The 14956-nt window shown below is 33.7% G+C and overlaps 1 protein-coding gene across 2 annotated transcripts in view; it reads right to left on the bottom strand.

Moving 5' to 3' along the window:
- Window positions 1-14956, bottom strand: part of THSD7B (thrombospondin type 1 domain containing 7B) — an 835144-nt gene that overhangs the window by 86425 nt on the left and 733763 nt on the right. For both annotated transcript variants that reach the window (XM_032286329.1, XM_032286330.1), the window contains one exon: window positions 11077-11227. In XM_032286329.1, the coding sequence (XP_032142220.1) occupies window positions 11077-11227 (151 nt within the window). The remainder of the gene's footprint in view (window positions 1-11076; window positions 11228-14956) is intronic.

The following is a 14956-nucleotide window of genomic DNA, read 5'->3' as shown; positions in this document are numbered from 1 at the left end:
CAAAAAAATTAGCTGGGCATGGTGGTGCGTGCCTGTAATCCCAGCTAATTTTTTTGTATTTTTAGTAGAGACGGGGTTTCACCATGTTGACCAGGATGGTCTCGATCTCTTGACCTCATGATCCACCCGCCTCCGCCTCCCAAAGTGCTGGGATTACAGGCTTGAGCCACCGCGCCCGGCCTCAAAGTCATTTCTTAATCAGATGTTTGTCAATATCATAAAAGCAAAAATGTTCTAATAGAAAAAGAGAAAAAGATTAGCTTTTCTATGTGAATATTTACAAATATGATTATGTAAAATACAGAAACTGATTAAAATAATCATCTAGATCTATAACTTTAGGTTATATTGACAAAATACAAAAAATTTGAAGGAGAAATAAAAATATTTTTGATATGCAAGATTCACTATTTAATATTTTGTTTATGTATTTGTATTGCAGAGAAATACTTATTTAAGATTTTTAATAAAAAATGAAAGATAGTAGTGATATTAAATTACTCAAGTGCATAGATTAAAAACAAGGCCTAGTCCACAAAACCATTGGAAATAAAATAAATATCAAAGATCCTTTCTTTTTATAGCATAATACAACAGATGCCAATTATAACAAAATAGATTTTAAATACTCCTATGAAAAGCCAAAAATATTAACCTATACTTGTAATGGAAGTATTCTTTAAAAGAAAGAAGCACAGAAAAATAAACAAAAGCGTTAGTTAAGTATTTTAAAAAGACAAAGAAAAAGAAAGGAAAACAGTATAACTGTTAGACAGAATAGAATCCCAGGCAAAAAGTTGTTATGAAACAGAGACTGGTCGAACATTATATAAACAAACACTTGTGAATCTTATTGAGCTAAATAACATGGTATCAAACTATAAGAATAAAACACTATAATAAAAGCAAAAAGAATTTGACAGAAATATAATTCTAATAGTATCCTCTAATAGACTGTTGTCATTCTATAACTTTTGCATTGCTTCATGACAAATAGGACACAAGAATATTAAAAAATATAACACATTGAACCAATTTTTTCAATATATGTGTGTATTCTAAGAAAAGCAATCACTAATTTTTTAAAAATTTTAAATGCATTTTAAAAAGCTAATAGAAATTAATAAATAAAAAAGCTTAAATAATATGAAAAACCTTCTAAACTTTTTTTACTACTTTAAGTTTTGGGATACATGTGCAAAACATGCAGGTTTGTTATATAGGTATACATGTGCCATGTTGGTTTGCTGCACCCATCAACCCATTATCTATATTAGGTATTTCTCTTAACACTGTCCCTCCCCTTTGTATATAATGTTCCCCTCTCTGTATCCATGTGTTCTCATTGGAAAAATCTTTGAAATTTAAAAACTGAAATATACTGAACTTTATAAAATATTTAGGAAAAAATAACATTTATATCATTACGGGTATAATGAAAATAATAATACTACATGTCAAATTTAAGGTCAGAGTCAAAATCTTACCACTCACTCTGTCTAAATTCTACTAAAGAAAAGTTAATATCCTTAAATGTTTGATTACTACAAAAGACAGTAAATATATTAATAAGCATTTTATTCTAGTTGGAAAAATGTATACCTTAAATGCCTCCCAAATAGGTTAAATAAGTACAACAACCAAAAATGATAAATTAGAAAATAAAAAGATCAGATATGATCATTAAATAAAATTTAAAAAATAGAATTACTAAAAGGGTAAAGTTCTTTAAAAATCTAACCAAGAGAGACAAAGAGAAAATAAACGAAGTGAAATAAAAGTAAAAAGACTCTTCCACAAAGGGCTTTTAAGTGTATCAGAAAAATAAAAATTGAAAAGTTCTCACAATTAACTCAACAAATTATTGAAAATGTGAATAGGTCACCAACCAAAATATTCTGTATCCCAACAGCTTCACAGATAAACTATTTTATAGCATCAGTATCACATGCCTCCTTAGCTCAGAAAACTATTCCAAAGCAGAGGAAAAAATACAAAATGCATTTTACAGTAGTTAGATGCCCTAGTTCCAAATTTACAAAATTAATGTATAAAAAGGAAATTATAAATCAATGTCAATATAGAAATATGATGCAGAAGTACTGAAAAACCTATGCTACTTTAAAAAAATGTATTATACAGTATGAGTGACTGATTTGTTTTTCTTGGAAAAGCAAAGTTGGCTAATATAAAAGACTTTCAAAATATCATAATAATTCATCCATTTATACACAAACACACACATACACAAATATTCAATGCAATACACGTGGGGTATTCAATCAAGAAAGTCTAAATTCCATGCCTGATACAATCTTGTACATGTTTAGAAATAAACATATTAGTATTATAGTCAGCTATGCTAGCCAAGTCAGTCATGGTGCCTATCCTGCACAAATTTCCATTGCAGATGATGTCACACTGCCCAGGGTTCCAGCTCAGAAAGTGACCATCAACCAGACCATCAGGCTGGTTCCTCATGAGGTGATCAGGCCTGAGTGTGCCCCACATTGCTATGTCTTGTACTAAATGCTTGTATTAAAATGCTTGGACAATTATTAGCCATGGTAAATAGTACAGCCAGTGATCTAGCTCTTCCAAGAACTTGCACAAAAGAATATTGTGAGTTCTATTCTGGAATAAAAGGAATAGTGAAAGCATATCTTAGATATGAAAAGTGAACCACAGATACTGATAGCAAAAGAGAAAAATCAGAAGGGCCATGAAAGAAAAGCATACACTAAAAGTCAATAATTTCACTCCAATTTTCTATAATTTTTAAACACAAGTGGCTGTTTATGGGAACTTCATCTTTGTTATGGCCTTGGTCTTAGTCTTTTGTTCCTTAAGGCAAAAATTCTAAATGATCTCAATCTAACAGTCATAATAATTCTGAAGCACTTGGCATTGCTATGTGAATCAGGAATGCAAGGATGTCCAACAACCAGGAGTATATAATTACCATAGTGGTTGTTAGCTCTTCCCAACTAAATAAGTTTAAATAGGAAAAAGAATTCCATACACTTGCATGCACACATCAGAATAAAAGGCACATCTATTATTTGAAATAATACACTTATATCCCTTAAAATACTATGAAAGCAGACCCAAAATGTGCAAGAGCAAATATAAAAGTCTAGTGAAGTGAGTAGAAACATGAAAAACAAAAAAACAGAAAGAAAATCCAGTGCTATGTCACCTTTAATTAATAATAAAATTAAGAAAACACAGTTGGACTAAAGATATTCCTGTAACACCCAATATGACACCCATTAGAGCTTCTTTAGACATTAGCACTAACCAATTAGATACACAGATGGAAGAAAACTCCCCATTAATAATAGTGGTGAAAACAAAATCTCAATTCACATGACAGTAACTGGGTACAACAGAAATATAAATAAAACTCTTGTGAACAATTTTTTTAAATACCTAGAAAATAGAATCCAGAAACTAGTTGGTACAGGAATATTTGTTTGGGATTTAGTAGAACTTGTGTCCACATATACAAAACTAAGTAATGGATGAATCAAATATGTTTACGTATTTTTAAACAATTAAAATACTAGAAACATATCTTCATATAGTAAACCTGGGATTTTTTTTAAGCAGGACAGAAATTTAGTATTATAAAAACTGAGCACTTTTATATTACACTAGATATCACAAATTATGTTAAAATTTAATTGTTAGGAAATTTTGATTAAAGGTGGAACAGTATATACAACTTTTTCCAGGAATACCACTAACATGATATTAAAAGGGTTAAAATGAGAGTGAAGACATTTGTTTATAAAGGTGTACAAATATCAACAATAATAATATAAGGATGTAATAATAATAAAATTCAAGAAGCTAGAAAACTTATCTGATAACTGACAGCTGACTTGAAAGTACTAAATTCTAAATCAGCAATGGATAAATTGGAACTTGATTTGGACTCTATAGCCTCAAAGACTAAGAATTTGAGCATCAGGTAAATCTGAAAAAGGAGTTAAAAGTAGTGTTCAAAACCAGAGAAGTAATTGAAAGTGTATCTGTCAATAATTAATGTGTCTATATTAGGGATCTCTATAGATACAGAATCAGTGGTGTGTGTGTGTGTGTGTGTGTGTGTGTGTATGTGTGTATGTGTATGTGTGTGTATATATGTGTGTATGTGTGTGTGTATATGCGTGTGTGTGCACACTCACATGCATATTAATTTATTTAGGAATTGGCCCACATAATTATGGAGATTGACGAATCCCAAGATCTGCAGTCTGCAAGCTGGAGACCCAAGTGTGGTGTGTTTCCAGTCCAAAGGACCTGCTGGCTTTATACCCAAAAAGGAACAATGTTTTGGTCTGAGTACAATGGCAGGAAAAACTAATGTCTCAGTGCAAGACAATCAGGCAGAAGGAGTTTCCTATTACTCATGGGAATGTCAGCCTTTTTGTTCTACTAGGGCTTTTAATTGATTGGATTATTTAGTAAACTAAAATTTTGATAAAGTAAAGCTGAACATCTCTATAATGGGCACAACTGAGCATGGTGCTACCATTTTGAAAATAAAGTGATTAAGGGAAACACTGCTCATGTACTGATATTTAGACCTTCTAGAATGTTTTTTCTATTTTGTCCTCAGAATGTTATCAGCCAGGATCATATGATCCAGATAAAATTATCTGAAAACTGCAATCATTCCAAGATTTGAAATAATATGAGCTATTATTTCTTCAAATATCTTTATGTACACTCCCTACTTTTCTTCCAGGGCTCTAATTACGAGTATATTAAATGACTTGCTATTGTTTTACAGATCAGTTAGTCTCTATTCGTTTCTTTTCCATTCTCTTATTCTTTCTGTGCTTTGTAGCTATGTCTTCAAGTGAAACACCTGTATAGCCAGAACAGAACTCATGAAATAAAATGTCACCATGTAAAAAAGAAACAAACAAACAATATATTACCAAAACCACGTAGGGCCCTATCATGTCCCCTCTCTAGCCAACAACCACTCGTAGACATTGTGAATGTTACACTGCTGAAGGTTTGGGGGTTTCGTTTTCCATTCGAATGTGTTGAAGTATGTTTTGGCAGGCAGTAATGTTATCTTTGGATCAGCTTGGCCTTTCTGTGGTTTGTCTTTATTTCATTAGGGAAATTCCAGAGTAGACTGAGGTTAACCTATGCCTCCTGCTAAGGCAAAACCCTTGTTAGGTCATTAATAAATGGCTGAGAGCTTAAAGAGGTATCTCTGTTCATACTACATGAAATTGAAATGTCTCCTAGAACTGTGTGAGCTTTAGAATATGTACCTTGCAGCTCCTCAGAAATCATTCTTTGTCTGAACTTGTGGGGTTTTACTCATGAATGTTCAAATTAGTAGTTAGCTAAGAACTCCAGGAGACCCCACATAGATATCTAGATTATTTTGTTTGCCTAGCTCCTTTCTTTTCAGGATTTTGTGTCTCAAATTTTAACTTCCTGTACCTCTCAGACTCTGATCTCTGGATTCTCACTATGGTGTCCTTGGAATCTCATTCCTTTCATCGCCATTCAGCAAGTGCCTCTAGTCAGAAAGCCAAGGTGACTATAAGGCTCAATTCATTTGGTTTTCTTCCCTCAGTCACCATAGTCCCATGCTACTCATCCAATGTATCAAAACTGTTGTTGATATATTTTGCTGTTTATAACATTGTTTACTATGGAGTATAAATCCAGTCCAAAGAAATCTAATGATATTCCATCACTGTTAGAAGTGAAAATTCTCTGCTCTCTCCAATTCTCTTTGAATCGCTTTACAATCATGCTAGTTTAATGACTAATCAGTTAAGTAACTTTAGATACTTCATAAAAGAGTTATGCTTCTCATTTTTTGAAATGTATACTTTTACAAGGAATAGAAAAGTGTTGTTATGTGTAGTTGTCATTAATCATTCCCTCTTAGGAAGATATATAGAAGTATTTGTAGCTGAACTAATATAAAATGTGCAATATGCCTTAGTCTGCTAGCAAGAAAGGGGAAGAGAAGTGGGGGAAGAAGAGATACATGAATTAAGGTTTGTCACATGTAGATAACTGCTGAAGCAGGATGATCAACGTATAGGGCCCATCATACTACTTTTTATAACTGAGAATTTCATGAAATAGAGATAGAGATAGAAATGGAGATAGAGAGGGAGAATGGAAGGTGTCGGGGCAAAGTTGGGGGGGATTGAGGGCAATAGAAGCCTTATTTTGTACTCCAAATTGATGATATTGAGAGTCAAAGAAATCAGACTGTATAAGAAAGAAAGCATATTAAATATCAAAAACTTGAGCAGCCCAAAGACTGTTTCTATTAGATTGTCATTTATTGCTTTAATGCATGAAATGAGGCACCCTTCTTGCAGTGCCTCATATGGTTCTGGAAATAAAAGTGGCCCTAAGTGATATTACATCTCACTGCATATGGGTAAAATACTCTGAGTAATGAATTACTATCATCTGACCAGAGCCAATATCAATTTAGCACATGCAACCAGAATTTGCAGTCCAGATTATAGAAAATTATCATCATTCTCACCCTCTAGCTTTCAGCTGTGAGTCAAAGAAAAGCACTAGGTAGCTTGAGGGTCATAACCATTAGGCACATCCTCCAGAGACAAATACAGGTTGCCATCTGAGTGATAAAGACTGTTAGGTGAAGTTGAGGAAGTGCTTGGAGTGGAGCTCTAGCACTAAACATTGGGATAAATGGCTTCCCTGAAACCTAATTTACACAGGTGATGCTAAGGTGCTGAAAATACTAAGTCATCAGAAATAAAATGTCATTGCTCACAGCCTTTCCCAAAATAATGCTGGAGCACCATTTTTTTTTAAAAGGGTGTTTTTCTTAACCTCAAATGCTTAATTATAGATCACTTATCAGAAAACCGGCATGCATTTCTCTTTCTCTTTTAAAGCATGGTCTTTGCCTGAAGAAATAATGGCTGTTTCTGCATTGGCTTTCACTAGTATCTCCTGCACACATAAAGAATTAGAGAAAAGAATAAAGCAGAGAAATAAGGTGAATTTTAAAAACACAATATTCAGACTATGATAGAATCCACATTCCATTGTACTTAAGCCCTATGTAGTTTCTTTGTAAAGTTTTCCTTTGTGATTCTTTTTCAGAGATTGTTCTGGTGATAATTCAAAGATTTGGGGCACATTTTGATCATGAAGTTTCCTTTGGACCACTGTTTAATGAACCTCTAATTCCAACTACCTGAAGGGATGCTTGGCTACAGTTCTTCTGGCCAACCCCTGATACATTCAACTAGAGGTGAATCGAAGTTCAAATAGGTTTGCTAAATCTAAGTCACCTTTCTGGAGTGGGTTTGCAAAGTCTTGCTTCTTCAAAATATACAACAGTTTGGAAATTCACCTCCAATATCTTTGTCCTACCAATATCAGTGTTTAGGAAATTTCTTTGCCAAGACTCCAAGGAGAGCTATAACTAGAAAATCTGTGTTACTCAGCGGAAAATTTCTGTAGGGATTGGTAGCATAAATGAAGGCAACCAAATATTGTTTTACATACACAAGTGGCTGGTCAGTTTCAAATGTTCCAAGACATTTGCATCCAGTAATTTATGAGCTCTTGAAGAATACATGATTCTATGAGTAATCCTCAGCATAATTCTCAAGTATGTAGGATCAGGATGAAAACTGGAAAAAATTAGTTAGGTAAAAGAGAACATTTGGTGGTAACTAATGAACAACTAAATGTCTATATATTTGTACGTGTGTGCATGTACTCATATACATGTATGTATTTATACACATACATATCTTTAAAGAGTGAACACTATTAGGAAGGTTATTGTATGTACAATTACATAATCTTTTTTTCATGGTAAAGCATTTTGGAAAAGTAAGCATGTTAAAGTCAAACAATAAATTATTTATGTGTGTTATGGGAATAAGAAAAAACAAGAACATAAAGGAAACATAGTTTTCCATTTTGTTCAAATTCATCCTTGAATTGTATTTATTTTGCTTGATTCATTTATGGTTTTCCCAATACAGTTTTTAAAAAATGGTCCCAATACAATTTTTAATGCCCTTGTCTTATTTGTTTTTCTGTATGGTTTGCAATTGGCAATTGCTGTCAGGTCAGTAACCAATTCATCCAAAGTTATCTTTTTGATGCCTTATTTTTGGGGACTACTGTGAAATTAGACATAAGTCATGTTTCAGTAATGGAGGTGACATTTTATTTCTAAACTATGAAGTAATAACTTATTTTGTACAGGGAAACAGATCTTTCCTGTATAGCTTAAAAATGTACTGCGTCCTATCTGGGGTTCCCCAACCACATGCAAACAATGTAAGGGAGAACGGGTTTTTTCTGTAGTTCTTTTTTTTTCATCACAGTTCTGTTAGGTCATACTTTATAAAATGTATTTTATACATATTATATATAATTTTTTAAACAATCTGAAAAAAAAAACAAAACAGCTATTATTGTCCTCACTTCCCGATAAGAAACCTGTAACTCAGAAGTTTAAGTAGCTTGTTACAACCATACCTAAAAACATGTCCAGCTTACTTATGTGTTTGTCTCTAAAGAAGTACCTTTGGAGGGGGAAATACCCAACAAGTAGTGAATCTGTCCCAATATTATATGTCACACTGCAGACTATCAAAGGAGACTTTGGTAAAATAGTGGCAAATATTAAAGATACTTAAATCAGCTCATGATCTAGAGAACACTTACAAAAATAATTGTTTCCCTTTTCTCAGGAAATGTACATTGAAGTGCTAATTAAATCATAGGCACAATGGTTCAGTTTGCTGCCTTTGCTACAATCATTCTCATTATCATTGTCTAATACTGATTAGGATTGTCCTAGGATGTTGGGACATCATGCTAAGATCTTGCAACTTATGAAAGTTATGCAATATAGCTAGATTTAAGGAAAATAATCAGATATGAGCCCTAATTACCATTTTTTCACTTTGAAGTTTACATTTACACTGGAGAGTATAGCATAGCATCTGAGAAGGAACAAGCCCATTGTGGTCAGACAGACCTGAGTGACCATGGACAAGTGTTATATCATCATAGTGCAATGTTGTTAGAAAACTTAGAGTTACATGTAGCTTTCAGTACACTGTGGGTTATATAAGATATGCTCAATAAAAGTCTTTATTGTCATTGTTATACCTTCTATTGTTATATAACTTAGAAGGTACATAATCAGGTAAAGGAACAACTTTCTCATTTCATGCTGACAAGTGAGTAGCTATGTTGTCTTCTTGACACATAAAAGGAGGCTAAAATATTTTCTCTTCCTCCAATTTCTTAACACTCCCAAAATTAAATAAATATGTTTTGAAAAAGAAGCTTTGAAAAAACAAAAACCCAAAAGAAGCAAATACAGAATGCTAAACCTTCACAACTTTGTGTAAAATGTTCTTACAATAAAAAATTTAGCCCAGTGGCCAGATACCTTAAGAGGGCAATGTTGTCACTGCAAAGTGATTAGAGTTTAATGAAGTCTTCTGTGAGTAAATTAGGGAAAAAAAAGTTAGGAAGATCATGACCTTACATTTAATTAAACTTCTTGAGGCTGCTAATTCCTCTATAGGTTGATTAGTAAAGAGTGGTACTAGCACACTTTTAAAATACGAACATATTACTCACTCATGGAAAAATCATACAGATAGCTTTTAAAAAAGCTTGCCTTCTTCTTAAACTAAATATTGCATTGTAAAGAAAGTAAAGTACTGAGTCAAAATCTACCTTAATTTTTCCAAGACAACTGGGCCAAGAATGTAAGAGCAAAATCTCTGGTTTCATCAACAGAATAATGTTCATTCTGAGCTCATCAATTATTAACTATAGAATTTTGTGCAAACGATTTAATCTTTCTACATATCAGTTTCTAAGCTGAACAATGAACTAGTAATACTTTCAATGTAATAGTATTAGCACAAGTACTAAAGGGGAATAGTTCCTATATGTGCCTTGCATGAAATAAGTTGTCAATAAATATTAACTTTCATTATTTTCAAGTTACACACAAAACAAATGACCTAGTAATACAAGCATCCCATTTCTACAAGTTATTCCTATCAATTTCTCTTCATGTCAATATTGTATTGCTCTGAAAACAACTCAACAAATAAAAATAACAACAGAGGGAAATCTCAGGAATAGAATTATATAAATATCAAAGATAAGGGCTCAATATTTAATCAGAAATCAATAATTTGAAGCTTTAATCATACAATATTACCTGATTTTAAAGATATTTCCCATTTCTATATAGAGATTTTCACAATATTTTTGCAAATTCTCATTATGAAAATTGAGTTTAAAATATCCTAATTTTCCTTCCAAATGTTTGAACTCATATAATTTGTTCCTAATCCTCACTTTCATTTTTTCAGTCTTTACTTTGAAATGTAAGCATAAAATATCAGAATTTATCTTCTGGGAATAGTAAGTTGAAATATGCTCCTTTAATAATATTTATTTTGCCAAACTCCTGTTGTACTTTCAATTTTTTAAAACTTTAATAGTAAAAAAAAAAAAAAAAGTAAAGGCTTTAGGCTTTTTTCAAAAAAGGGATTTTTGTCAGCTTTGGAAGAAGTAGAAAGAAACATGGCATAAGAATGCCTCATCTTCCAGAAAACAGCAAAAGGCAAAAACAGATCATCACTAACAGAAGCTAAATGGCAGCATGGAGTTGAGCTCCTAAGATACAATTGGTTCTGCCAGGATAAAAATGGAACAGAACCAAGATATTATAACGAGAATCATTTTGTTACTAAAGAAGACCCCTTTCACAATGGGTGCGCAGTTGAATCCTAGTGTGATCATTATAGGCTCATTTTCCTTGTTCATGTTCCTGTGATAAAGGCCTTGGAAGAAGCACTGGCATTTTAAATTGCTCAGTCTTGCTTGCAGACTTTTTTTTCTTTTTTTCTTTGAATTTCTCAAAAAAAAAAAGTTATTTTCCCATGTTACTAGAAGAGAGAGCAGCACTGTGAATGCACAAAGAACAACAGTGAAGGCAACCATAGATTATCAGAGCATTGACAAAGAAAGAGAAATTACCTGTGGACATTTGCTCCAAATTCCCCATTCAGACATGACACATTCATTGGGACACATAAGAGAACAGGACTGGGTTTCCGGGGGAATTTCATCCTGGTTGCACAGGTTGCTATCCACTGCTCCACCTTCACTATCAGCAGTATTCACACACCTGTAAAGCAAGGTCACAAAATATAGCTTGATTATTTAAAATAGTAGAGAGTATATTTAAAATATTTATGATGTATCATAGTAACTGACCATAGTTAAACTTAAGATAAGACCAGCACAGAAACCAAGAGGAAAAAAAACTTTCTTCCTTTAGTCAGTCAGGCTTTGTGAGCATTAACTCAGTACAGAACCCTTTATTCATAAGGGCAATGGAGAACAATGGAAAGACTAGAGGCAATGGTTAACCTTGGACTAAAGGCAATAGTTGCCCTTGAAGAACTTTCAATTTCAAGAGACCTTTCGAGGTCAAGCACTGAGGGAATATTCTTTCTATTGCACTGCATCTTGAAGGCTCTTCTTCCCTGAATAAATCCATCACTTTGTAATAGCTAGAGCCTTCCTACCTCCTGTGGCTCTCTTAAACCTTTCCAAAACTTCTATTTGATACCATGTAAAATTTCCGAAACTTTGTCCCACCCATTTCTAAAGTCATGGCAAAGTAATATGTAAAATAACTGAATAGGTATTCTTTCAGGTAACTTCTGCATTTCAGTAAACAATTTTTCAAACTAAAAAACAACAGGCAAGGAGCAAGTATTTTCACACAGCAATTGATCACACAGCACAGATGTATGCATCATGGGTGCGTGGCCTATTCTGTGTCAGATTTTGAGATGCTTACAGGCAACAATGAGATAATCACACTGTTGTTAAGAATGATAAAGATTCAACCAAATTAAAACCAGTGTTATACCAGTGTATGCTGGCCAAAGTGGATTAAAGTTTAAAAACATGGAAGATATCAAAAGCTGGCAAGAATGCAGAGCAATTGTAATTAATTCTTCTTTTTCTGCTGATGGAAGCATAATCTGTTTTGAAAACTGGTGGGCAATATCTACTTTAAAGCTAAACCTATACATACTCTGTAGCCCAACAATCCACTTATATTTCCATAGAAATGTATACAAATGTATAGCAAACCAAAAACCAAAGCCAACTGAAAATGTTCACAGTAGCACTATTCATAATGAACTGAACTAGAAACAGTCCAAATGTTCAGCAAAAGTACAATCTATGAATATATTAAAGTCATGGATATATTAAAGTAAATTAATCAAGGTAAATGCCATAAAATGATGGGAATGAATGAAATAATATGAGTGACAGTTACAAATATAATGTTGAACAAGAGAAGCTACACATAAAAGAGTATATATGATTCCATTCCAATGAAGTTAATGAATAGGCAATACTAATCTAGGGTGTCAGAAGTCAGAACAGTGGTTACCTTTGGGAAATGGTTAGTGACTGATAGGGACTTAGGTAGTCTTGATAATATTTTGTTTCTTGGCCTCTGGGCTGTTTACACGGATATGTTCACATTGCTAAAATTCATCCAGCTGTACCCCTGTGATGGGGGCATTTCTCTCTGTCTACATCACACTCCAAAAAGAAATTAATTTTATAATTATTTTTCAAAATTATTTAATAAAGACTATGTGCAAGTATCTTTTGCTAGCTGTTGGGATACAAAGTTGTTTTTTGTTAGTGATTCATTTAGTCAATATTTTTGATAGCTTACCATATACTAAGTCCTCACCTGGGTGTTGGGGTATAGAACGGAAATAGAGACAGACATGATCCCTAGTGTTATGAGTATTTTGTTCTAGTGATAATAATAAAGATGAAGATAAAAATGACAATGATGATGAAATAAATCATACCATTTGCTGATCTAGCAATTCAGATACAATGTCAAGGTCAAGGAGTAAGTGCTTTAATAACAATACGCTAAAGAGCTTTTGGTGCTCCCCAGATTATGATATCCTAATGAATTATCCTGCACTTTAAACGTTTCTTTTAAAATATATACATTAAATATATACATTAAAATAGAAAAAGAAAATTTCAGGAACATTTCAAAGTAGCTGATCACACACAGAAAAATAAAACAAACTTTATGAGCTGCTAACTTATGAAAAGTTAGATATTGTATAAAAGAGGTTAGCAGAGAATGGTAGACAAAAAGGTTTTAAGTAATGCCTTCTAATATAGGGAGGCATAGTATAGAGTACACTATGGACTTTAATTTATCCTGTGGTAAAAGTCAATAGTAGAAGGAAAATCCATGGAATAGCTTAAATGTCCTTTCCTGGACAAACTAAAAAAAACCTGGAAATTGCTTCCCTTCCTGCCTGCACACAATCTGCTGATGTTCGTTTATTATTTTACTGAGGAAGAAGAGGGAAGACTTCCGATTAATGACATCCAGTGAATGTATGTATTAGTCTCCATTCACTCCCAATATGTCACAAAAGCAACAGTACAGAAATTTGTTACCAAAACAATAATAATAATAACAATAATAATGGAGAGGGAAAGGCATTACCCTGCAAGGACAGAGAACATGAAAGAAGAAAAGTGCAAGAAATGGAAAATAGATGGGCTCCTGGTAACTCCTTAGCACATCTGAAAAAGCTGATACTAAACCTTCAAAGGGAAACACCGAAAATAACTCCATTTACAACACAGAACAAAGAAAAAATTCTGGAATTCATGGCACCAAGTACCTCTGGAAATGGGGATGAAAGTGAGGCTTAAAACCTGGAAGATTTTTTAAAAATATCTTTAAAGATATATTTAAGGATCCAAGCCCTTAGATCCTTCCCTCTGGTCCACACAGAGGATTGTCTATCCCCTCCCCTGCTGGTAATTGATGGTTTACTATCTGGAGAGGGTCACAAAAGGGTGTTAGGACTGGGTGTTCACCTGATGCATTTGACAGAGACAAGATCCTGAAAACAGAGGCTTAAGTAAAAGTTTACATACTGCAAAAATTACCATAAAGCTAGTGGCTTAAACAATGCAAATATATGATCTTATAGTTCTGTAGGATGGAAATACAACTTGGGCCTCATGGGCTAACATCAGAGAGTTAGGTATCAGCAGAGCTACACTCCTAGGGGAGAATCTCTTTCCTTGCCTTTTCCAGTTTTAGGACCACTTGTATTCTCTGGGTGACCCCTTCCTCCATCTCCGGAGGCAGCAACATTGCCTTTCTTGGTACCTGGCTTCTATAGTCACATCTTCCTCTCCTTCTTGTCTCGCCTTCCAATCTTAAAAATCCTGTGAATACACTTTTCCCATTGGACAATCTAAGAAAATTTTCCCGTCACAAGGTCCTTGACTTAATCACATCTGCCAAGTCCCTTTTGTCAAAGGTAACATATCTATAGAATCCAGGAATTAGGATGTGGAAACCTTTGGGGGCCATCGTTCTGTCTCTAGCCCCAGCATTCCTGTTTCACTAGGTTTCCAGAACACTGGCTGATATGGTTACCTGTGGTGGCCCCACCCAAATCTCACCTTGAATTGTAATCCCCAGGTGTTTAGGGAGATACCTGGTGGGAAGTTTCTCCCATGCTGTTCTTATGATAGTGAGTAAATTTTCACGAGGTCTGATGATTACATAAATGGTAGTTTTTCCTGTGCTGACGCTCACTCTCTCCTGACACCATGTGAGAAGATCTAGCTTGCTTTCCCTTTGCCTTCTGCCATGATTGTTAAGTTTCCTGAAGCCTCCTCTGCCATGTGGAACTGTGAATAAATTAAATCTCTTTCCTTTATAATTTACCCAGTCTCAGGTATCTCTTTATAGGTGTGTGAAAACAGACTAATACACTGGCTGTTAGGATTATCTACTTCACACATGATTTAATACGAGGCTTTA

This window comes from Sapajus apella, unplaced genomic scaffold (genome assembly GCF_009761245.1).
Source record: "Sapajus apella isolate SASKATOON/1434 unplaced genomic scaffold, GSC_monkey_1.0 scaffold18, whole genome shotgun sequence".
In the NCBI taxonomy this organism is placed as follows: domain Eukaryota; kingdom Metazoa; phylum Chordata; class Mammalia; order Primates; family Cebidae; genus Sapajus; species Sapajus apella.
The sequence above is the reverse complement of the archived record's forward strand: the minus strand, read 5'-3'. Positions and strand labels throughout refer to the sequence as shown.